The 22,346-nt window shown below is 59.5% G+C and overlaps 9 protein-coding genes and 2 non-coding genes across 11 annotated transcripts; 8 read left to right on the top strand and 3 right to left on the bottom strand.

The window, feature by feature from the left end:
• Positions 1-961: 961 nt before the first annotated feature.
• DCS_06038 (uncharacterized protein) lies at positions 962-2,445 on the top strand (the record flags this gene model as incomplete). Its single annotated transcript, XM_040803330.1, has 3 exons — positions 962-1,795; positions 1,894-2,196; positions 2,263-2,445. The coding sequence occupies 3 exons, from the start codon at positions 962-964 to the stop codon at positions 2,443-2,445; spliced, it is 1,320 nt and encodes a 439-aa protein (XP_040653434.1).
• Positions 2,446-2,541: 96 nt separating this feature from the next.
• On the top strand, positions 2,542-4,029 carry DCS_06037 (uncharacterized protein; the record flags this gene model as incomplete). The annotated part of the gene is made up of 6 exons (XM_040803329.1): positions 2,542-2,609; positions 2,667-2,778; positions 2,827-3,069; positions 3,112-3,463; positions 3,527-3,664; positions 3,749-4,029. 6 exons carry the CDS (start codon positions 2,542-2,544, stop codon positions 4,027-4,029), a joined length of 1,194 nt encoding a protein of 397 aa, XP_040653433.1.
• A 1,300-nt stretch (positions 4,030-5,329) lies between these two features.
• DCS_06036 (Allantoinase) lies at positions 5,330-6,920 on the top strand (the record flags this gene model as incomplete). The annotated part of the gene is made up of 2 exons (XM_040803328.1): positions 5,330-5,836; positions 5,913-6,920. 2 exons carry the CDS (start codon positions 5,330-5,332, stop codon positions 6,918-6,920), a joined length of 1,515 nt encoding a protein of 504 aa, XP_040653432.1.
• A 416-nt stretch (positions 6,921-7,336) lies between these two features.
• On the top strand, positions 7,337-7,434 carry DCS_t96. Its single transcript has one exon. It is a non-coding gene; the product is annotated as a tRNA-Phe (tRNA).
• Positions 7,435-7,577: 143 nt separating this feature from the next.
• Positions 7,578-7,675, top strand: DCS_t97. The gene has a single exon. It is a non-coding gene; the product is annotated as a tRNA-Phe (tRNA).
• A 949-nt stretch (positions 7,676-8,624) lies between these two features.
• Positions 8,625-9,607, top strand: DCS_06035 (emopamil binding protein; the record flags this gene model as incomplete). Its single annotated transcript, XM_040803327.1, has 3 exons — positions 8,625-8,877; positions 9,011-9,022; positions 9,150-9,607. The coding sequence occupies 3 exons, from the start codon at positions 8,625-8,627 to the stop codon at positions 9,605-9,607; spliced, it is 723 nt and encodes a 240-aa protein (XP_040653431.1).
• A 261-nt stretch (positions 9,608-9,868) lies between these two features.
• Positions 9,869-10,938, bottom strand: DCS_06034 (Elys; the record flags this gene model as incomplete). The annotated part of the gene is made up of 3 exons (XM_040803326.1): positions 9,869-10,396; positions 10,457-10,692; positions 10,785-10,938. 3 exons carry the CDS (start codon positions 10,936-10,938, stop codon positions 9,869-9,871), a joined length of 918 nt encoding a protein of 305 aa, XP_040653430.1.
• A 956-nt stretch (positions 10,939-11,894) lies between these two features.
• DCS_06033 (condensin subunit Cut3) lies at positions 11,895-16,402 on the top strand (the record flags this gene model as incomplete). Its single annotated transcript, XM_040803325.1, has 2 exons — positions 11,895-16,097; positions 16,169-16,402. 2 exons carry the CDS (start codon positions 11,895-11,897, stop codon positions 16,400-16,402), a joined length of 4,437 nt encoding a protein of 1,478 aa, XP_040653429.1.
• A 1,351-nt stretch (positions 16,403-17,753) lies between these two features.
• DCS_06032 (putative 40S ribosomal protein) lies at positions 17,754-18,455 on the bottom strand (the record flags this gene model as incomplete). The annotated part of the gene is made up of 4 exons (XM_040803324.1): positions 17,754-17,853; positions 18,014-18,116; positions 18,167-18,294; positions 18,433-18,455. The coding sequence occupies 4 exons, from the start codon at positions 18,453-18,455 to the stop codon at positions 17,754-17,756; spliced, it is 354 nt and encodes a 117-aa protein (XP_040653428.1).
• Positions 18,456-18,989: 534 nt separating this feature from the next.
• Positions 18,990-19,505, top strand: DCS_06031 (ubiquitin; the record flags this gene model as incomplete). Its single annotated transcript, XM_040803323.1, has 2 exons — positions 18,990-19,364; positions 19,419-19,505. The coding sequence occupies 2 exons, from the start codon at positions 18,990-18,992 to the stop codon at positions 19,503-19,505; spliced, it is 462 nt and encodes a 153-aa protein (XP_040653427.1).
• Positions 19,506-20,638: 1,133 nt separating this feature from the next.
• DCS_06030 (SIK1-like protein) lies at positions 20,639-22,288 on the bottom strand (the record flags this gene model as incomplete). Its single annotated transcript, XM_040803322.1, has 3 exons — positions 20,639-20,872; positions 20,928-22,050; positions 22,119-22,288. 3 exons carry the CDS (start codon positions 22,286-22,288, stop codon positions 20,639-20,641), a joined length of 1,527 nt encoding a protein of 508 aa, XP_040653426.1.
• Positions 22,289-22,346: the final 58 nt, after the last annotated feature.

Genomic DNA, 22,346 nt, shown 5'->3' with positions numbered 1-22,346 from the left:
GGTACAAGTGTTCCACCCCCACTTCCCCTCCCCTTTCCTTCCATTGCGCATGTGCCCGCTTCAGCGCCGGCAAGGGGCCAGGTATGTCCCTCGACGGGTTGCTTTCTTCATCGCCAACATGGGGCTCGTAATTGAAGCCGTGATGACATGTTCCACTTGCTGGGAACTGTGACGATATGAGGGATGAGATGAAAGCACGAAGTATAGGGGGTCTGCTCTCTGCCCTCTCGGGCGGCTTTGTTGTCCATGGTACTATCTGCGACAGAGGTGTAGGTCAATAGTAGCTACGTGCTACTTCGTTTCCGGACGCGAAATGGCTCATCGGTCGCAAAGGCTGTATACAGAGTGGCATAGCTGCAAGATGCGAGCGAAGCGAAGCCGGAGATTGCGGGCTGTTGGTGTCCTGCGTGGCCACCACAGTGCCAACGCCAGACGTATTGACGAAAGAGGGTGTGGTAGATGACAGTAACATTCCTGGCCGGGGAGGCAACGTGTTTCTTCCCTCCAATGCTTTCCTCCCTCGTTGGCGGAATTTGTTATCAGATGATCAAGATAGCGCCATCGTCCCACATCGCCGGCTAGCATGCATCATATCCATGCCCTGTGGCTGCACTAGACGGAAATCGAGCCCAAGTTCGGACTTTTCGGTCTTGAAATGCTATCGTTAGCTCGCAGGAAACTGAACGGAGAGGTTAGATGAGTAGGTATGCCGCCTCGGCATATTCGCCCCCAAGGGTGACAACACGACACGGAGCGTCGGCCTCGGTCGCCGGCTTGTCGCCGACCCTCGCTGCCTGTCTTCTCCGAGCTCAAATTTTGTGTGCATGCACGTAGACAGGCAGCTTGCTTCCATGTAATACGTATAAAGTCTCGCATCCCCACTTGCACCGACCGAACAATCCCCCTGAACGCTCAGGGAGGTGAGGAACGCGTCCTCAGCCCGGCACGGCGCAGCACAACCATGTTCTCCAAGGTCATTCTCGTCCTCGAAATCATTGGCTACACCGTCGCCTTTCTCGTCAAGGAGGCTCGATACGCGCTCCGGGCAACGGTCGTGCGTCAGCAAGCTCGATGGTTCGGCGCAACGGCGGCGACGGAGAGGAAGCGCAACATTGTCATCGTCGGCGCCTCCTTCGCCGGTTATCACGTCGCCCGTATCATCGGCCGCAGCCTACCCCCAGGGAGTGAGTACCAATGTGTCGTCGTCGAGCCGAGCAGCCATTTCCGCTTCACCTGGGTCCTGCCGCGCTTCTGCGTCGTCAAGGGCCACGAGCAAAAGGCCTTCATCCCCTACGGGGGGTACATCCGAGGGGCACCCGAGGGCGTCGTTCGATGGATCACCGGCCGCGTCGCTCGTGTCACCGCCGGAAGCGTCAAGCTCGACGGTGACGAGGGGGCCGAGCTTCCGTACGACTTCTTGGTCATCGCGACCGGCTCCTACGTCCGCCAGGGCCTGCCATCCCGCGTCAACGACGACGACAGGAATGCGGGCATGAGCCGGATGCGAGCGATGCAGGATGCCATCGAATCGGCCAACTCGGTCGTCGTCGTCGGCGGCGGCGCGGCCGGTGTCGAGATGGCCACCGACGTGGCAGACTTGTATCCGACCAAGCGAGTCACTCTCGTCCATTCCAAGGAAGCCGTGATGCATAGGTTCGGGAATCCGTTGCGGGAGGCGGCCCAGGAGGCGCTCGACAAGCTAGGAGTGCACGTCATTCTGGATGATCGCGTCGTCAAGGAGGACGCGGGCGCCGTCACTCTGCGATCGGGAAGAACCATCGGCTGCGACTATCTTGTGAGTTTGTTGGTCCGTTCCAAGGATGCCATCTGATTCATGGCTTCGTTCACCAACCGGCGGACCCAATAGTAACACGCGCATTTCGTCTCATGCAGGTCAATTGTGCCGGACAGGCACCGGCATCGGATATCGTCTCGTCGCTGTCGCCGACCATCATCTCGCCAACGGGCCACATCCGCGTCCGAGACACTCTCCAGGTGGCCGACGATGGCCTCACCAACGTCTACGCCTGCGGTGACGTCGCCGAAACGGAGGCGCCGAACCCAAACGCCAGGGCAGCGATGCGCCAAGCCTGCGTCGTTGCCGACAACATCCTCGAAGCGACCCAGGGTCGGAAAGCTCGCCACAAGTACCGAGCCAACTGGGGAGACGGCGTGATCAAGCTGACACTCGGATTGGTATGCCCAAATTCCACCCCCACGCGGCATCCCAGACAGACGAAGCTGACCGAACGGGGCACACAGCATCGGTCCGTCATCTACATTGGCGACGGTATCAGGCACTTGCTGTTCAGAAGCAAGGAGAAGGAAATCACGCTCATGGCAGCCATGTCGTGGTCTCGAATGGGCCAGAAGCCATACGAGGACCCATACGTAGACGGTAGTCCGAAGCCCCCTTTCGTCGAGCCGTCAGGGAAAGGACCGTGATCGCTCGTATGATGGTGAGCGCGGAGAAAGGCACGGAGGAGGAGAATGAATGCAGAAGCGTGATGAGCTGCCCACGGCCAGATCCATGTCGTCATGATGCGAGCACACAATCGTATACGCATTCACCTCCACACCAAGTCGTTTCCGGGCGCTGATGTGAACGGGTATGCTCGGCCAACCCGCTGTTCTCTGTGTCGCAGCCAGCTCCCGTATTCATCCAGGCAGAAGCGTGATGACATGCCGGCAGCGGCGGCCGTGACCAGAGTCATGATGATGCAAGCACATGATCGCATACAAATTCAGATCCAGGTTCAGTCGTTTCTAGCGCCAGATGTGTGTGTGTATTCCCGGTCAGCCTGTGATTATCTGGGTCGTAAATAGGTCCTCCATTCATCCAGGAGACGTGATGGGATGGCCATGGAACCGACTTTCTTCCATCTCGAAACGCTTGACGAAGATGCCTGGAGGCAACCGGCCGGTTTTCCATCACTCAATGCGGAAAGTCGCGCACCGTCATCGCTCGACTGTTTGGCCATCAATGAGCCGCTCCAGAAATGCACTGCCCCAACCAAGGCCTCCAACGGGAGGCGGGAGGCGGGAGGTGGGAGGGGTATGTCAGGTCAGGTCTGATCAGGTCAGCTTATGTCACTTGAACACTACAAGTAGTGCAAGTACGGCATCGTCGTTCTGCTGCCTTTCCTCGCCCGGGTAGAAGACGATTGCATCATGCCGTTTGCCTGCTCCGCCGCTCGGCTCGAAGACGGCCCCGGCCTGGCCAACGCATACATAAGCGCCTTCTACGGGGATGCGTTCCACGACACGCTCGTCCGCGGGGTTCCGTTCGACAGACAAGTGGCCGGTGTCGTTTGTCGATTCCCGCGGAACTTTGTCAACCCTGCGATTCACTATCGGAAGGTAGTCGACACGGGAAGCGGAAAAATCGTGAGCTATGCGAAATGGGGGCTCGGGAACGTCGACGGTGTGGAAGTGGCCGAGCACCTGTTTGGCGAGGATCGAGGTACGCACCCTCGGCCAACCGCATGACGGATGGGCATCGGATGAGAATTGACAACATGTGTAGTGGTGCCTGTCGAGGCCGAGAGGCTCGCGGCGATGCCGTGCGAAGAGCCCGAAGGGTTGAACGGCGACTTTGCCGAAGCCTTCACGGCAGAGGTGCAGGCCATCCGGGCAGAGGTGCTCGGCAGCCGACCGATGCTTCGTGCGTAGACTCCCCCACGACCGACAGCCCATCCACGCCCGGCCGTCGTCCGAAGGCCAAGCAGTCCCCGTGCTGACCCGACAGACCTCATGATGCTGGGAACGGTGCCGACGGCTCAGGGCCAGGGCGTCGGCACCATGCAGGTCCAATGGGGCGTCGACTTTGCCGACCTCCACGGGCTTCCCTGCTGGGCGGAGGCGTCACCTCACTCGCTTCGGATCCTCCAGCGGTTCGGCTTCGAGACGATGGGAGAGGTCGTCTGCCAGGTTGACGACAAGCACCGCGGTGGCAGCTACATATATACGTGCTTGCTGCGGGAGCCGCGGAGGGAAGGGCCGACGGCACGAAGCGGCCCCGATGCGTAAGGGAAGCGGCGGTTGTCGGAGGAGAAGAGGAGCTGGGGGAGAATCTGTAGGAAGAAGAAGAATCGATGGGAAGAATCTGTGGGAAGAATCGGGGAGAAGAATCAGTGGGAAGAATCGGTGAGAAGAATCAGTGGGAAGCTGTGGGAAGCAGCAGGAACGAAGCATTAGTGAGAGCACCATTATCGGCAGGTGTCGGACGTGCAGGCTCCGGGCTCCGTAGTGGTCACATTGTGCCCTATATGTACTAGGTACACCATATATTGCTCCGTAGTGGTCATATAGTGCTCTGTAAGTACACCATATACTGCTCGTAGTGGTCACATTGTGCTCTACAAGTACACCATATATTGCTCCGTAGTGGTCATATAGTGCTCTGCAAGTACACCATATACTGCTCGTAGTGGTCACATATACTGCTCCGTAGTGGTCACTTGTGCTCTACAAGTACACCATATACTGCTCGTAGTGGTCACATATACTGCTCCGTAGTGGTCACATTGTGCTCTACAGGTACACCAGATACTGCACGAACGTACTGCGTGTTCAGGTACTCCGTTGTTGGACACTGTGCACGTGTGCCCTGTACGTGGACGGCGTGCCCATGCTTTAGTGCTCCATGGCCGCAACTGGGCCTGAGGAATATGGGGTGGAGGGGTTCACTCGGTCCTGGCGGTAGCGGGAGTCTAGCGGACTCCATAACCGTTAGCGGGGGGCTGGTAGTGCGGAGCACTGTTGTTATAGTCTATTACGCAATACCTTTAGCACTGTTGGACGCTCGTACTGTGTGCACTACTGAGTGCACTGTATTTCATCCATCACGCGTACGTACGGTACAGGCCTCGTCCCCAACCATCCATCCGTGGCACCCAACACTCGTCCATCCATCGCAGCATCTGGTACGGAGGACTCTGACAGGTCGTCGTCGCCATCGTCGCCTCCTTCGGGGTGCATGCCATGCTGTGCTGGCATGCTGGGCGTGGAACTGCATCCGCCATCGTCGCCCATCCGTCGGTGGATCATGGGATCGGACCGACAAACGGGCGTTGCCATGCAGGCGGATCTCGCCCGCTTCGAAGCTCGGCACCGGCCGATGATGGATGGGTGAATTAATCTCGCGGTGCATCCTTCTTCTTCCTCTTTTTCCTCTTCCTCTTCTTCGAATCCAACATCCGACGGTGCTCGTGCGACGGTGTCCTGTCACGACCGCAACGATACATCCTCCTCCTCCTCTTCGGACCACCTTCTCCGCCTCGTCCTGGTGCCCGATTCACCGACAACCTTTCCGCTGCCGCTCACCGTCATGGCCTCCGACGCGAGCATCACCGTCCTCGTCTCCGAGCGCGCCGTCCTCGCCCGAGATGACGACTCGCTCTTTCTCTCGCCCGCGAGCATCACCGTCGACGCCGGCACCGGCAAGATCCTCTCGGTGACGCCCCAGGTGCTCGCCCGGGACGCGTTCCCTCCCGGCACGGCCTACGTCAATCACTCGCCGAAGCTGCTCCTCCCGGGCCTCGTCGACGCCCACGTCCACCTCAACGAACCCGGCCGGACCGAGTGGGAGGGCTTCTGGACGGGCACCCGCGCGGCGGCCTCGGGCGGCGTCACGACGGTCGTCGACATGCCGCTCAACGCCATCCCGCCGACGACGACGCTCGCCGGCTTCGAGGAGAAGCTGCGGGCGAGTCGCGGCCAGTGCTGGGTCGACGTCGCCTTTTACGGCGGCGTCATCCCCGGCAACGCCGACGAGCTGAAGCCGCTGATGGACGCCGGCGTCCGCGGCTTCAAGGGCTTCCTCATCGAGTCGGGCGTCAGTCCATCCGTCCCCGACGCCGCCCCGACGACGCGTGACCTCGGCCGTTGCTGACGAAGAATCCACGCCGCAGGTCGACGAGTTCCCCGCCATCTCGTCCGACGACGTTGCCCTCGCCATGGAGACGCTCAAGGACAGCCCGACGACGCTCATGTTCCACGCCGAGATGGCCCCCGCCGAGCCCGACGCGTCCCACGGCGGCGAGCCCGGCGGCGACGTCGACCTCACCGCCTACGGCACCTTTCTCGACTCGCGTCCGCCGACGTACGAGACGTCGGCCGTCGAGGAGATCCTCTCGCTCGCCCACGTCGCCCCTCGCCTGCACCTGCACATTGTCCATCTCTCGGCCACGCAGTGCATCCCCCTGCTCAGGGCGGCGCGCGCCAAGGGCGTCAACGTCACGGCGGAGACGTGCTTCCACTACCTCGGACTCTCGGCCGAGGAGATTGAAAAGGGAGACACGAGGCACAAGTGCTGCCCGCCGATCCGCGACGGCCGGAACCGCGACGGCCTCTGGGAGGAGCTCGTCCGCGGGGACTCGTGCATCAAGACGGTCGTCTCCGATCACTCGCCCTGCACGCCCGAGCTGAAGCTCTTGCCGGAACACCTCGCCGCGCCGGCGGGAACGACGCGGGAGACGGCGGGAGACGACACGAAGCCGCGCGGCGACTTCATGGCCGCCTGGGGCGGCATCTCCTCGGTCGGCCTCGGCCTGCCCATCCTGCACTCGGCGGCGAAGCAGCGCTCTTCGACGTCCGAGGCGCCATCCATCACCGACGTGGTACGCCTGTGCTGCCAGGCGACGGCCGAGCAGGTGGGCCTGTCGCACCGCAAGGGCGCCTTGAAGGCGGGCATGGACGCCGACATTTGCGTCTTTGACGACGCCGACGTCTGGACCTTTTCCCAGGGCGACATGCGGTGGAAGAACCGCTGCTCGCCCTGGGAGGGGCACCGGTTCACGGGACGCGTCTGCCAGACGTGGCTGCGAGGGAAGAAGATTTTTGAGCTCGATGCCGCCGAGGGAGGCTTCGTCACGGCGGGGCCCATGGGCGAACCCATCACGGAGAGGAGGACGAAATGAAGGGACAAGCGCGGTCAAAGGTTCGGTCGCAGATGCATGCGGTGCCAAACGAGAGGGCCATTCTGCGAGCCTAAGACAGAGAGCATGAGACGTCGTAGCGCCGGGGGACATGTAGCGTCCTCACGATGGAGGCGGACGGCATGAAGCGAACTATGCTTGCTGACGCTGCATCCCCTTCACGTGACGGTACTTGTATTGCGATGACATGGCTCCACGAATGATGTGGCATCAACGGCCAGATTGATCGGAATAGTCGGCATGGTCAGCATGGTCGGAACGATACACAGCATTGAACCTTTAAAGGGTCCATCTAGGGACGGTGATGGAGGAAAGGAGGGTGAAGCCATGACGGGGAGTAGTGTGGCGTCATATCCATTGTACTCTTATAGTATGTAATAACGGTGCTCGGAGTATCTGCGGCCATAGATTAGCTGGGAGATCGTCAGACTGAAGTAAAACTTCAATCCTACGGATGCCTATCTGAAGGTCGTGTGTTCGAGTCACACTGGCCGCATTTATTTTTTGCCTCGCTGGCCCACACCGTTGAAATTCCTTCATCGTGGGTGGGTGGGCCTTTTGGTGTTTTTTTACTCCCATGGTTGGGGAAGAGCCTACTTGAGTGAATATTGCCCACCACGCACTTCAACGACCTTGTCTGCGGCCATAGATTAGCTGGGAGATCGTCAGACTGAAGTCAAACTTCAATCCTACGGATGCCTATCTGAAGGTCGTGTGTTCGAGTCACACTGGCCGCAACGATTTCTTTTTGCCCCTTTTGCAACTTGCTCCGACAAGTTCGGAGCTCGGCCCTGGCTTGCTGGGCTGCTGCTTTCTGCTTCCCGTCCTCGCCGCAGAAAATAAACAATGTGAGCTGGCTGTGGTACTTGGGCATCCTTTGGTTCCTTTGTTTTTGCAGAGCCTGGCCTCCCTCTTGGGCACGCATCTGGGGCTTCATCAACTCTTGACTGGGTTTATCAACACGCGTACTCCGTAGCAACTAATAATACCCACAACTGACTGGCCCACCTCGCGTCCCATATATCGTAATTATTTACAGTATTATTTTACTGTACTCCGTTATTAAATGTACTCACTGTTTACTGTAGTCTGCAAGTAAGTACATCTACAACTGCACGTACTGTACACCCAAGTAATGAGTGTAATGTGAACTCGGGATCCTCGGACCCTGCGATGCGTACATGTGTTATTACTGCTGCACATGACGCATGCATATGCTCGCCCGTCGCTCGATATCGTCGTCGTTTGTCGTTCCGTACCTGTACTTGTACATCTCAATAATGGTGCACACGCTTAGCCTTTACTGGCCAAAAAACGCGCAGGGGAGCTGTTCATTGGCCAGCCATCTCATCATCGGGACGGTGCTTCACGTGTCCAAGTACAAGTACATCTCGACAATTGCACCCTGTTATCGAGCTGCGCCCTCCCACAGGGCACCCTTCAGCGAATGCAAGCCGAAATGCCCCTGGGGCTAGCCTGGAAGAATCACAACAACGCACCTAGAATGCCTGTTTTGCTAGATTTATAGTGCATGGATACGGGAGAACAATGCGGCAACGGGCCTCTGTTCCAGGAGGGGTCGCCTGAAAAATAAACCGACATTGTGCCGCCTAGGCGTGGCATCCCGCCTCCCATCCGCTCTGCAGCATCATCGCCAACTTGGACAAACTCGTGCCTCTCTTCGACATGGACGGCCCTCTCGCTGCCACCGTCGCCGATGGCGGCCATCCATTCTACCCCCTCGGCGTTTCCATCCCGGGATACGCGGCGAACACGATGAGCGCCCTCGTGCTGGTGCTCATTTTCGCCGCCGGCTGCGGTGCCATCTTCGTGCCAACTTGGCTCGTCGCCTCGCGTGCCAGACGGGACATTTCCCGCTGCGAGCTTCTCGTCACCTTTTGGTTCGTCCTCTGTGGCTTCATCCACCTGTTCTTTGAGGGTACGTTTTCCATTGATTTTTTATTTTTATTTATATGTTTTATTTTGCAGAGGCAGCACCGTTTCCCTCTTCCTGTGCTCCGAATCCCATTATGCTTTCTTGGACTTTGTTTGCTCCATATACTACACTCCAGATGCCATGATCCGTACGTTGCTCGCCATGCACTACGCTCCATGTGCCGTTATCCATACGTTTCACCCCCTGCACCGTTCGTGCACGACGCTCCCATTCCCAAGAACCGCTCGAGTGCAGGCTCTCACCCGTCGTTCCAGGGTACTTTTCCTACCACCACCTCGACATGGCGAGCAAGATGGACCTCTTCGGCCAGCTCTGGAAGGAGTACTCCCTCTCGGACTCTCGCTACATGACGCGGGACCCCTTCGTCGTATGCATGGAAACCATCACCGCCGTCTTCTGGGGGCCCTTGTCCTTCTTCTGCGCCTACGCCGTCGTCGCCCGCCACCCGCTGCGACACCCCGTCCAGCTCATCGTCAGCCTCGGCCAGCTGTACGGCGACGTCCTCTACTACGCCATCTGCCTCTTCAACGAGCACGTCTACGGCATCGCCTACTCGCGGCCCGAGCGCTTCTACTACTGGGCCTACTTCGTCCTGTGCAACGCCTTCTGGATCGCCATCCCGCTGCTGCTCATGGCCCAGAGCCTGAGGGAGTCGGCCGCCGCGTTTGCGAGGGGGCCCAGGGCCAACGGGTCGGTCAAGAAGAGCCAATGAGGAGGACGAAGCGGCTTCGAGACGAGGGATGGATGTTGCCATGCGGAGCGGACCATTGTTTGGCTCGATGACCTGCTGTCAACGGCTACTTTGTCCCGAGCACCGTCCTCTCCTTTATCATGTTGGCCGAGCGAGGGCAGTGAAGAAGAAGAAAATATCCCATCGGTTGAATATCTGATGGACCAGTTGTAGGTTGCCAATGGAAGATGCCGTCACGGCCCCCCAACGCCGACGCTATGCAGTCACCTCCACGACGCCGCCCTAGTCCGCGTGGCCCTCGATGCCGTGCCTGATTCCTTCCAGCACGGCACCCCACGGGCCGCTGGAGCGTTGCTTTCCCGCCTCGGCGAATCGATCGCAGGCAATCTTCCGAATCAGCAGCGTTTCCTTTGCCTTGCTCAAGCTCCTGCCCTCTCCCGTCGTCAGATGCTCCTCGAACCACTCTTCCTCGGCCGCGTCCAGGGGCATGAATGCGATGTCGCCCCCGTCGACGGCCGGCTCCTTGCCCCGAGGCTGCAGGATGGAGGAGAGCAGCCGGCGGAAGAGAACTTGCCGCGTGTGTGGAGGGTGAGATCGAGAGAACAGCAGCGCCTCGGTGACGTTGGTCCTCGCCATGGCGTCGAACAGCAGCTCCAGCGCGAGCGAGGTTTTGAGCACCGGCTGGACGGCGTGGTGGTACGACAGGGCGAGGCTGTAGTCGTTGCCGGGCGCGTGACGAACGAGGGTGATGACGATGTCGTCGGCAAAGTCGGGGCTCAGGGATGGATGCGCCACGTATTCGAGAGCTCGCTGCGTCGCCGCCGTCAGTCAGCCAGGTCACCGTCGTCATCGGCACGCGGGACCGCCCACCTCGTAGTCTTGTCTATCCATGTGCCACAGCCCCTTCATGAAGACCTGAAAGGTGCTAGGCATGCCGGAGTCGGAGGCGAAGCTCTCGGAGACGGCGTTCTGGCGGCCGAGACGGTCAAAGTCGAGCAGGATGTAGTAGAGGAGCGACTGCTTGTGGTTCGTCGACATGCTCGCGCCGCAGATTTGCTGATGCAGCTGATGGACGCCGCTGTCCGACTTGGGGGGGTACAGCTTGGCTACGCGAAGGAGGAGAAAGGTCAGCTCGCAGGCGAGTAGGCAACGGCGTGAAGACCATCTTGGACGCTTCCGCCTTTCGTGGAACGCGCACCTTTGGATATCCCCAGCGCCTTCATGACACGGTCGATGAAGAGGCTTCCGCCGAGGCTTTTTCGGTGCTCCTCGATCTCATGCTGCAGCTTTCGGTCGTACGGCGATTGAAGGCCTGCGGGAAAGACGTCCTGATGCTTGGTATAGTCGAGCATCGTGACGGTTTGCGGAGGCTGCAGCTGTCGAGGAGGCTGGTTGATGCCCAGGGGTCTGTATCTGTAGGAGCGGACCGGCGTGTGCTGTAGTTGTATGATGAGGAATCGTATTATTAGCGGTCGTTGCAGGACGGTTAGTGCCCATCATCAGTTCCGTACGGAGCACGGAGCGTTGTACGGGTACGAGGACGCGGTATTAGCACCAAAGTTGGCCTGTATGCAGGGGCCTAGGGGCGGCGCAGGTGCGCTGTAATGGTTCCTGGTGCGCTGTAATGATTACTGGTACGCTATAATAATTACTGGTACGCTATAATAATTACTGGTGCACTGTAATGACTACTGGTGTACTGTACTAAATGAGAATGGTGCACTGTAATGATTACTGGTGCACTGTAATGATTATGGTGCACTATAATTACTGGTGCACTAGAATTACTGGTGCACTGTATCCGTACTGTACTTTGTATTACTTGAAGCAATTGTACTAAAGTACGGAGTACAGTGCTGTAGATGCACTGTAGTTGTACGGAATACACGTACAAGTGCATGCCGTGGTACTGTAGTACTTACCTGGACAGTTGGATTACTGCACGGGTACAAGTACTGTTCTGACAGTAAGCAAGTACTTGTACAGTTTTAGGTGTGTGGACCTGACACGGCCTACTTGCCCAAGTACTTGTACCACTGTACAAGTAAGTACAGCAAGTATATCGCGAAATCACGTGCTGCACGTGCCCAGGGTTGGTGGGGTCATTGTTTACTTCACCCGTTTGGATATATCCAAACAAAAAGCCCATTGCCCAGCGACGCGGGGACATCTTGTCCTTTGGAACCTCAACTCCAGCTCAGCTCCTCACGGCCTGCGACGCGTCAAACGTCCTCGCCGCTACCCTTTTCGTTGCCTTCATCTGCTTCCCTCGTACCCTTGTCTGCCTTGGTTCGACGGAGGCGACGAAATGTCGGCCGCTACCCCCGTTCGGCCGTCACGACGCGCCGCAACAAGGCGAGCAGCCATCATCGATTCCGACGATGAGGACGAAATAGCAAACACAACCAGAGCTCCCGTCGACGACGAGGAAGACTATACCCCAGAACCGACGAGAAGCCCCCGACGGCGGACGACGCGGGGTCGTCTCTCCCTAGCCGCCGCCGCCACCGTTGCACCACGTCCCCGGGGACGGCCAAAGAAGCTTTCGACGGCGGCGGCGGAGAGCAGTCAGTTGCTGGATGCGGACCGGACGATCAAGTCGGAGCAGGCCGATCCGCCGAAAAAATCCTGGCCCTCGAGGCGTACGAGCACGGCGCCGCGGGCTTCCATGGCGGCCGCTCCCAGCCTCGCTCCCCCGACGCCCAGAGCGCCCTTGTCCCCGGAGGCGACGACGGCCCACGGCTCACCCCTCGCCGACATCACCACGGCCAGCGTGAACACGCAGGCGGCCGACGAAACGACGCAGGCGGCCGTCAAGCCCATCAAGCCCTTCGACGCCGTCTTGGATCGTCCCATCGACATCGTGCTCAAGCAGCGAACGGTGACGATAGCGCCCGCCGTCGAGGATGCGACGGCGCCGAAGCCTCGAACCGTCCTCACCTACCTCATCCTCAACAACTTCAAGAGCTACGCCGGCCGCCAAGAGGTCGGTCCCTTCCACGCCTCCTTCTCCTCCGTCGTCGGCCCCAACGGATCCGGCAAGTCCAACGTCATCGACTCCCTGCTCTTCGTCTTCGGCTTCCGAGCCAGCAAGATGCGTCAGGGCAAGATATCCGCCCTCATCCACAACTCGGCCCAGCATCCGAGCCTCGACTTTTGCGAGGTCGAGGTCCATTTTCAAGAGGTCGTGGACCTGCCCGCCGGCGGCCACGAGGTCGTGCCGGATTCCGCCCTCATCATCTCTCGAAAGGCCTTCAAGAACAACTCGAGCAGATACTACATCAACGGCAGGGAGTCCAACTTCACCACCGTCACCACCCTCCTTCGCGACCGCGGCGTCGACCTGGATCACAAGCGATTCCTCATCCTCCAGGGCGAGGTCGAGTCGATCGCGCAAATGAAGCCAAAGGCGGCCAGCGAGCACGACGACGGCCTCCTCGAGTACCTCGAAGACATCATCGGAACCTCGAGGTACAAGACGCCCATCGAGGAGGCGGCGACGGAGGTGGAGACGCTCAACGAAATTTGCATGGAAAAGAGCGGCCGCGTCCAGCACGTGGAAAAGGAAAAGCACAGCCTCGAGGACAAGAAGGAAAAGGCGCTCGCCTACATCAGGGACGAGAACGAGCTCGCGACGAAGCAGTCGGCGCTGTACCAGCTCCACCTTTACGAGTGCGGCGACACCATCGCCGTCACGGAGGAGTCCATCGGACGGATGCAAGCCCAGCTTGACGAGGAACTCGAGAAGCACGACGGCAGCGAGCAGGTCATCAAGGACCTCGGCAAGAGATATGCCAAGGGCAGCAAGGAGTTTGAGGCGCAGGAGAAGCAAACCCAGGCTCTCGTCCAGGAGGTGGCCAAGTTTGAGCAGGAGAGGGTCAAGTTCGACGAGAAGCAAAAGTTCCTCGAGGACAAGAGGAAAAAGCTGGACAAGACCATCGGCAACGCCCAGACGTCGACGGCCGAGGCGGACGAGACCATCGACGAGTGCGGCCGGGACATTGAGGATCGAACCCAGCAGGTCGCCGACCTCGAGGAGCGAGTCAAGTCCGAGGAGGCCGAGCTCGCCAAGATCCGAGACGGCCTCAAGGGAAAGACGCAGGCGTTTTCCGACCAGATTGCGAGCAAGCAAAAGTCGCTGGAGCCGTGGGTGGAAAAGATCAACCAGAAGCAGTCGGCCATCGCCGTCGCCGAGAGCGAGATGGCCATCCTCCAAGAAAAGGCCAACGCCGGCGCCGTCGCGCTCGAGGAGCTCCGAGCAAAGCTCGCCTCGACCGAGGACGGCAAGGCGGCCAAGGTCGAGGAGCTCAAGGAGTGCGAGGCGGAGAAGGCCAAGCTGCTCAAGGAAGCGGAGAAGCTCGAGTCGGAGCTCGAGGTGCTCGCGGCCCAGGAGCCCAAGTTCCGGTCGAAAATCTCCAACGCGCGGCAAAAGGCCGACGAGGCTCGCTCGAGCCTCGCCAGCAGCCAGACGCGCGGCAACGTGCTGACGGCCCTCGTCCGCATGCGGGAGTCGGGTCGCATCGACGGCTTCCAGGGCCGTCTGGGAAACCTGGGCACCATCGACCAAAAGTACGACGTGGCGGTCTCGACGGCCTGCGGCGCCCTCGACAACTTCGTGACGGAAACGGTCGAGGCCGGCCAGCAGTGCATCGAGTACCTGAGGAAGAACAACCTCGGCCGCGGCAACTTCATCTGCCTCGACAAGCTCAGGGCCCGTGACATGTCGCCGATGCAGACGCCCGAGAACGCGCCTCGGCTCTTCGACCTCGTCAAGGCCAAGGAGGATCGGTTCCGGCCCGCCTTCTACCACGCGATGCAGGACACCCTCGTCGCCGCCGACCTCGCCCAGGCGAACCGCATCGCCTACGGCGCCAAGAGGTGGCGCGTCGTGACGCTCGACGGCGAGCTCATCGACAAGTCCGGCACCATGTCCGGCGGCGGCTCGACCGTCAAGAAGGGGCTCATGTCGGCCAAGCTCGTCGCCGACACGACCAAGGAGAACGTCGCCAAGCTCGAGGAGGATCGAGACACGTGGGAGGCCAAGTTTCAGGAATTTCAAGAGTACCAGCGGGAGTGCGACGGCAGGCTCCGGGAGCTGAAGGCTCAGATGCCGCAGCTCGACACCAAGATGCAAAAGATTGGCCTCGAGATCGAGAGCGCGACGCGGAACCTTGCCGACGTCCAACGTCGGATCAAGGAGGTCAGCAAGGAGCACCAACCGTCGGCGTCGGACTCGAGCCGCATCCAGGCGCTGGAGAGGGAGATGGCCAAGCTCGGCGGCGAGATCGACGGCATTCGGGGCGAGACGGCGAGCGTCGAGGAGGAGATCAAGGCGCTGCAGGACAAGATCATGGAGGTTGGCGGCGAGAAGCTGCGGGCGCAGCGGGCCAAGGTGGACGGGCTCAAGGAGGACATCAGCTCGCACAACGACGAGCTCTCGAGCGCCGAGGTCCGACGAGCCAAGGCGGAGAAGCAAAAGGGCAAGCTCGCCAAGGACATGGCCAAGGCGAACAAGGATCGGGAGGCGGCCGCCAGGGAGCTCGAGAAGCTGCAGGACGACATCGGCCACCAAGGCGAGAGGGCCGACGAGCTCAGGGCGCTCGTCGAGGAGGCCGAGGAGGGCCTCGGGTCCAAGAAGGAAGAGCTCGCGTCGGTCAAGAAGGAGCTCGACGAGAAGACGTCGGGGCTCAACGAATGCCGCGCCTTTGAGATTGAAATTCGCAACAAGCTCGAGGAGGGCCAGAAGACGCTGGCGGAGAATCAGAAACGGCTGCGCTACTGGGACGATAAGCTGTCGAAGCTGGCGCTGCACATAATCGAGGATCTCATCGGCGAGCCCGCGGCCAAGGTCGAGGAGGCGGACGATGTCGAGATGGCCGACGATGTCGAGATGGCCGACGATGTCGAGATGGCTGACGACGTCGAGATGGCCGACGCGCCATGCCAAGAGGACGACGCCGACGCCGGTGCGGGCCATGATCTGCGGGAGCTGCCGAGATACACGCCCGACGAGCTCGCGGACATGAGCAAGGATGGGCTCAAGAGCGAGATTGCGGCGTTGGAGGAGAAGACGCAAAACGTCAGCGTCGACCTCGGCGTGCTGGCCGAGTACCGTCGCAGGGTCGAGGAGCACGCGGCGCGCTCGTCGGACCTCCAGTCGGCCATCGCCCAGCGCGACTCGGCCAAGAAGCGGTGCGACGACCTGCGACGGATGCGGCTCGAGGGCTTCATGGAGGGCTTCAGCACCATCTCGCTGCGGCTCAAGGAGATGTACCAGATGATCACCATGGGCGGCAACGCCGAGCTCGAGCTCGTCGACAGCCTCGACCCCTTCAGCGAGGGCATCCTCTTCAGCGTGATGCCGCCGAAGAAGAGCTGGAAGAACATTGGCAACCTGTCGGGCGGCGAGAAGACACTGAGCAGCCTGGCCCTCGTCTTCGCCCTGCACCACTACAAGCCGACGCCGCTGTACGTCATGGACGAGATCGACGCCGCCCTCGACTTTAGAAACGTAAGCATGGACCCCCGGGCCGCCGGTCCCTTCTCTTGTGGTCGTCCACCCGCTAACGACGAGCGCGACAGGTCTCCATCGTCGCCAACTACATCAAGGAGCGGACGAAGAACGCGCAGTTTGTCGTCATCTCGCTGCGCAACAACATGTTTGAGCTGGCCGCGCGTCTCGTCGGCGTCTACAAGGTCAACCACATGACCAAGAGCGTGACGATTGAAAACCGCGACTACATCTCGCGGCCGCAGCCGGCGCCCTCGCAGCGACCTCCGGGGCCGGGACAGTCGACGACGCTCGCGATGCGGTGAAGGGTAGACATGGTCGTGCAGGGATCGGACGGCTCCCGTGCACGTTTACGATGATGATGGGGTTTGCGTGCATGTACAATGATTCCGGCTTGAATTTGGAAGATACGATTGATGATGCATCATTTGCTGTGACGACACCAGAAGCCGGCGAGCGGTCGGCCGATGCGAGACTATTCGTTGGCGTTGCCTCCGAAGGAGTCTCCTCCGAAGAGTCTCCTCCTTGACTCGAGAAATAATGACGCTATTTCGCTACATTGACTTGAGAGAGACGTGGATATCACGACGGTTAGACTCTGTGAAACTCGTATTGAATGGTTTACTGCGCAAAGGGGGCAGATTATAGCTGGTTCGCGCGTGAACAAGAGGTTGATGTTTGAACGAAACTCCGTACCAAAGTGCGCGGAGTCATATTAGCACTGTACACTATCACTGTACTCTACACTGAATGTACAGTGCTTAGTATTTTACTACGGCACTGTACTGTAAGTACAAGTTCTTCGACGCAAGGCGACCTACCCTATACCACTCGCCTTCACCAGAATCCAGCCTGTCTTTGGATTTCTCCCGTGTTCTTATGACTATGACAGACGGATTCTACTTTTTTATCATTCTGATCGTGTTTCCTAGTCCCAGAAGCTACTCCTGGTAAGTCACAGTCTGAGTTGGACAGGGATGATGTGGCGATGGGGCTCGATATACATTGGAAATTTGCAATGATGGTTGCCAAGTAAACAACATCGCGAACTTCAACTGTCTATCAACTCTCCATTACGAAATCCACAACCATAGTAAAATAAATAGACATTCCCTCTCTGTATCACAGAGCTGACATACCGTGACGGAGATTCCCGCCAAATTATGACATTTCTCAATTATAGGCGCACAGATCGAACGAGGGCAATCCCAACATATTCCAATCCACAGCTCGATAGATTAGCGACGGACAATCATGCATGTACAAGTAGAATGAACATGCAAACTAGGGGGTTCATGCCCTGCGAATAGAAACGTCAAGTCACGGCACAAGACCTGCCATGCCCGACCTTGTGCTACTCTGCATGGCCACACATCGCATCAGGTGATCGGGGACAGCCAAGCATCACAACGTGTCCGACATATGCTCGTACAAACCAGGGACGGTGACGCTCCGTGGCTCTCCCGAGTAGACAAGACGGCATTTCCATCACACCACGAGGTCCCCCAACTGCATCACGTTCACGCCACGAGGTAAATGCCAAGACGTAGTCCGATTGATGCGAATCTGTTCCGATTCTCAAAAGTTGTTCATCTAAATCCCGTTTTGAATGCAGACGTAAACCCAACCAGACTCCATCCCAGTCATCATGCCCGCTTAAGCCTTGGGGGTCGTGGGCACAATCTTCTTGCCGTCCTTGTTGTAGCGGACACGGGGCGGGGGAGCACGGTTGCGGCGGCCCACGCGAGATCGGACACTGCAAATTCGCCGTTAGCATGTGGACTTTGACGCACCAAGCTGCCGCTCGACGGCTCGACATCGTCGGCGGCATCGTCTCCCGGCTACGACCAAGGTTCATCCGAAGCACATACGCCGCGAGGGCGCAGTTGTCAGACTTCATCGGAAGGACAACGTACCGGACAATCTTGCCGTGGATGGCGCAAGAGACACAGTACTGCAGCTTCAGGTACATCTTGGGGACCGTGTACTCGGCGAAGACGGAGGCATCGGAGATGTCACCTGCGAGTTGGGTCAGTGACGGACGGCCTCGGGCGACTCGGCCAACGTACGGATGGCGGCGGACTCGACCATGTTGCGGATGGTGAATCTCTTGATCGCCTTGTCCTTGGGCGTGCAGCGCGAGCAGTTGCTGCAGCGGATGGGCTTGACATGGCCGCGGCCCTTCTTGTTGCGGCCGCTGCAGGTTTCGAGTCAGCAACGCGTTCTTGATGAGCGGCCTCGATGGCCTCGACGGCCTCGACGACCTCGACGACCCTCGACACTCGACCCAAGAATCGGTGCGAGGCGGAGCTTCGGCTCGGGGGAGAGGTCCTACTTGTTCTTTCTCTTCTTGACCATCTTGACGGTGTCTGTGACGAGTCGTTAATACACGGGAGGTCGAGGAGGAGGAGAGGGGAGACGAACTGGAATCGTTGCTGTCAAAAAGTTTGAGAGGGTGTGCAATTCGCGCGCCTGATGATTACCAGCTCTAGCGACCGTGACCCACAACTACCAAATTCTGAGGGCAGGGCCACATGTCGAAAACCCTAGATCACGTGACCTGCCCACGTGCCTCCGCCCCCGGCCCTGCACCGGCTGGTCCGAAATTTCCTCGAGCGAGCGGCCGCACGAGGGTTTGAAAAAAGCCTCCCATCAACCGCAACATCTGAAGATTGCTTAGGACGGCAATAGTCTATTGTCGAGGTATGTCCGAAAGATGTCGCATTCACCCTTCCCCCCCCTCGTCATGAATGCCTCATGCACGCTCTCGTCATGAGCTATCCCTGCCCTGCCGCCTCCTGCGACTTCCGCTGCAGGTCGGCTGGCACGCGGCCCTCCCGCGTCGTCAATGTTCGTCACGACCGAATCTAACGGCAGAAACCCACAGGCAAGATGCAGATTTTCGTCAAGACCCTCACGGGGAAGACGATCACCCTTGAGGTGGAGTCTTCCGACACCATCGACAACGTCAAGTCCAAGATCCAGGACAAGGAGGGCATCCCCCCCGACCAACAGCGCCTCATCTTCGCCGGCAAGCAGCTCGAGGATGGCCGCACCCTGAGCGACTACAACATCCAGAAGGAGAGCACCCTGCACCTCGTGCTGCGCCTCCGTGGTGGTGGCAAGAAGCGCAAGAAGAAGGTCTACACGACGCCCAAGAAGATCAAGCACAAGCGCAAGAAGACCAAGCTGGCCGTCCTCAAGTACTATAAGGTGGACAAGGACGGCAACATTGAGCGGTTGCGACGAGAGTGCCCCAGCGACACGGTGAGCCGAGACTGATGCACCCGTCCGAGCGAGCACGAAAGCTAACCTGTCCAGTGCGGCGCCGGTGTCTTCATGGCCTCGATGCCCGACCGCCAGTACTGCGGACGGTGCCACCTCACCTACGTCTTCGACAAGCAATAAACGCATGGCATGGATTTTGGGTTGGGACGGTGTACGGCTGGGCTATGACAGCGCGCAACGGCGTTGATGTAGCATAGAGCTTATCCGGAGCTTCGGAATGGATGCTTGACTGGCTGATTGATTGTCTCTCGCGTCGTGATGTCTTTTGCGTCCTTGGTCACCTGAATCATGGTCTTTGCTGTCACTGCCTCTCGTGTCAAGATGTCTTTTGCGTCCTTGCTCACGTGAATCATGGTCTTTGCTGCCACTGCCTCTACTGTCGTGATGTCTTTTGCGTCCTTCTCACGTAAATCATGGTCTTTGCTGCCACTGCGTCTCGTGTCGTGATGTCTTTTGCGTCCTTGCTCAGGTGAATCATGGTCCTTGCTGCCACTGCCTCGCGTGTCGTGATGTCTTTTGCGTCCTTGGCCATGTGAATCATGGTCTTTGCTGCTACGCCGGCGGCGTATTGTCAACCGATTCAACAGCGCCGACTCGTGCAGAATGCGCATCATGCAATATTCCTCGGCGGGTTAATGCACGGGACAAGCCAATCTTGACAAGCCCATCTTGACAAGCCCATCTTGACTTGTACGCGCACAACGAACCACGGCGGCGTTTGCCACCAAGGCCACATCGTGAGATGCATTTACATGTTGCATACGGACACTCGCGATCCTGGAGGGGACGTGAAAGCCGACCGTGACGTGCTGGTCGGCCGTTTGTATCGGCATCTGCGGAACATGCAAAAAACTACATGATCCATACATCAAAGCGAAAATACAAGCCTAGATGCCCCCAAAACGCCACAGCCTATCCTGCAACTCCTTAAGCAAAATGGCAACACCCGTGGTGAAAGCGACGTCAGATGCTGTACATGGCCATCGATGCCCCCCCCCCCGACCCCTGCGCCGCGTTGCCGTTGGCCGGCCTCCAGTTCACAGGTGACCGTGCTGGCTCCGCAGCGTTCTTGCATCTGCCCTTGCGACACGTCGGCCGCGCTTCCTCGACCGCTTCGTCGAGAGCTTCGACCTCGGGGTATCCTCGCAGGGCTCCCGCCTCCGCGGCGCCTTCGGGCACCGTGGGGCATGCGTCTCCGGATGCCGCCGGGAATACGACGAAAGGGCGGTCGTCCCGACGCCGGTGCCCGAGCTCTACTCGTCATCAGCCGCCTTGGACTTGCGCTTCTTCTTCTTCTTCTTCTCGCCGTCGTCGTCCTTGACGGGCGTCGGGGCGGCCTCTTCCTCGTCGCGCTTGCGCTTCTTGTCCTTGGACTTTTCCTTCTTCTCCTTCTTCTCCTTCTTCGCCTTCTTCGCCGACGCGGGCTCGGGAGCGTCGACCATCTCGTCGTCCTCCTTCTCGGCATCCGTCCGAGCGATGACGGCCTTCTGCGCACGAGTCAGCATTCACCCGCCACCCCGCGTTCGGGGACGAGGCACGTACCATGACGTCGGCGTTCTTGGAGGGCTTCTTGCCCGTGGCGTAGAACTCGAGGCGGTCGTTGACCTGCTCCTTGAACGCCTCGCCGAAGCGCGTCGTCGGCTCCATGGAGAAGTTGTCGATGCGGCAGGCCATGCTGCACTTGTTGGCGACGTACCTCGATATGCGGCCCTTGTCGCGGGCCGAGGCCTTGCCGATGAAGCTGCTGTGATAGATGATGCCGTACTTGGGCGTGTTGCTCTTGCTCTTGAGCGCGCGGAACAGGGCCTTCTCGGCGCCCATGATCTGCAGCGTCGAGGCGGGCGCCTTGGACAGGCTGTTGAGGGAGCCGGCCTGCGAGATGAGGCGGGCGCCGACGGTGGTGCCGATGAGGGCCTGCAGGTTGGGCGCGACCGATCCCATCTTGCTGTTGAGGTAGCTCGACGTCAGCTGCCGGTTCTCGGCCTGCTTGACGACGTTGCGGGTGAGGCCGAGCATGATCTGGAGATCCTCGTCCGAGACGTCGGTTCCCATGGACACCTTGGCGGCGTCGACGATGGCCTGGGCCTTGTTCCCATCCTCCTCGAGCAGGGCGGCGAGCTCGTGGACCTTGTCGTCGGTCAACGTCTTCTTGTTGCCGATGGCCAGGACGAGCTTGGCGTACGTCAGGTTGTCCGAGACAATCTTGACGAGCTCGGGAAAGTGCCAGCCGTACCACTCCCTGACGCGCATGAGGAACTGGTTGAGGCTCTTGTCCTGGGTGTCGATGATGGCGCTGGCCTGGATGATGTGGTTGTCGTTGCGCGTCGCGCTGAACTTGACCTTGGCGCGCGAGTAGGCGTGCGCCATGCCGAGGCAGGCCTTTTCGATGTCGCCGGCGCTGAGGCCGTCGATGAGCTTCTCGGCGTGTAGACGGATGCCGCGGATGACGTCGGCCACGATCTGGTTGGTGTCGGCCGTCTCGCACTCGAGGCCGGGGAACTCGGCCTTGATGGCACCGGCCAGGTTCTTCTCCGTGACGCCCAAGACGACCTTGCTCTTCTTGCCGCTCGTCTTGGGGAGGTTGAGCTCGAGGACGGACTTGAGGAAGTCGGTGCAGATGCCTTCGGACACCTCGTTGATGTTGTGGATGGCGTCGGCGTGGCCGCTGCCGCAGGCTGTCAGCTCCCCCGAATCGACGAATGAGAGGGGGCAAGCGGAATGGCATCCACGCACTCAAAGGGAGTAAAGTTCATGAGCTTGACCATCTTGCCAAACTTGGCGAGGTCGACCGAGGCCTGCTGGACCTCCTTCAGCTTGAGGCCCACGGCGTCGGCCTGGTGGACGATCTTGAAGACGGCATAGCCGACGGGGGCCTCGAAGAGGGCGTAGTCGATGTGTGACATGGTGAGATGTCGTCGCCAGGCCTTGCCGTGCCGAAGAGTCTGACTGCTGACGGGGGTC

This window comes from Drechmeria coniospora, chromosome 03 (genome assembly GCF_001625195.1).
Source record: "Drechmeria coniospora strain ARSEF 6962 chromosome 03, whole genome shotgun sequence".
NCBI classification, from domain to species: Eukaryota; Fungi; Ascomycota; class Sordariomycetes; order Hypocreales; family Ophiocordycipitaceae; genus Drechmeria; species Drechmeria coniospora.
The sequence above is the reverse complement of the archived record's forward strand: the minus strand, read 5'-3'. Positions and strand labels throughout refer to the sequence as shown.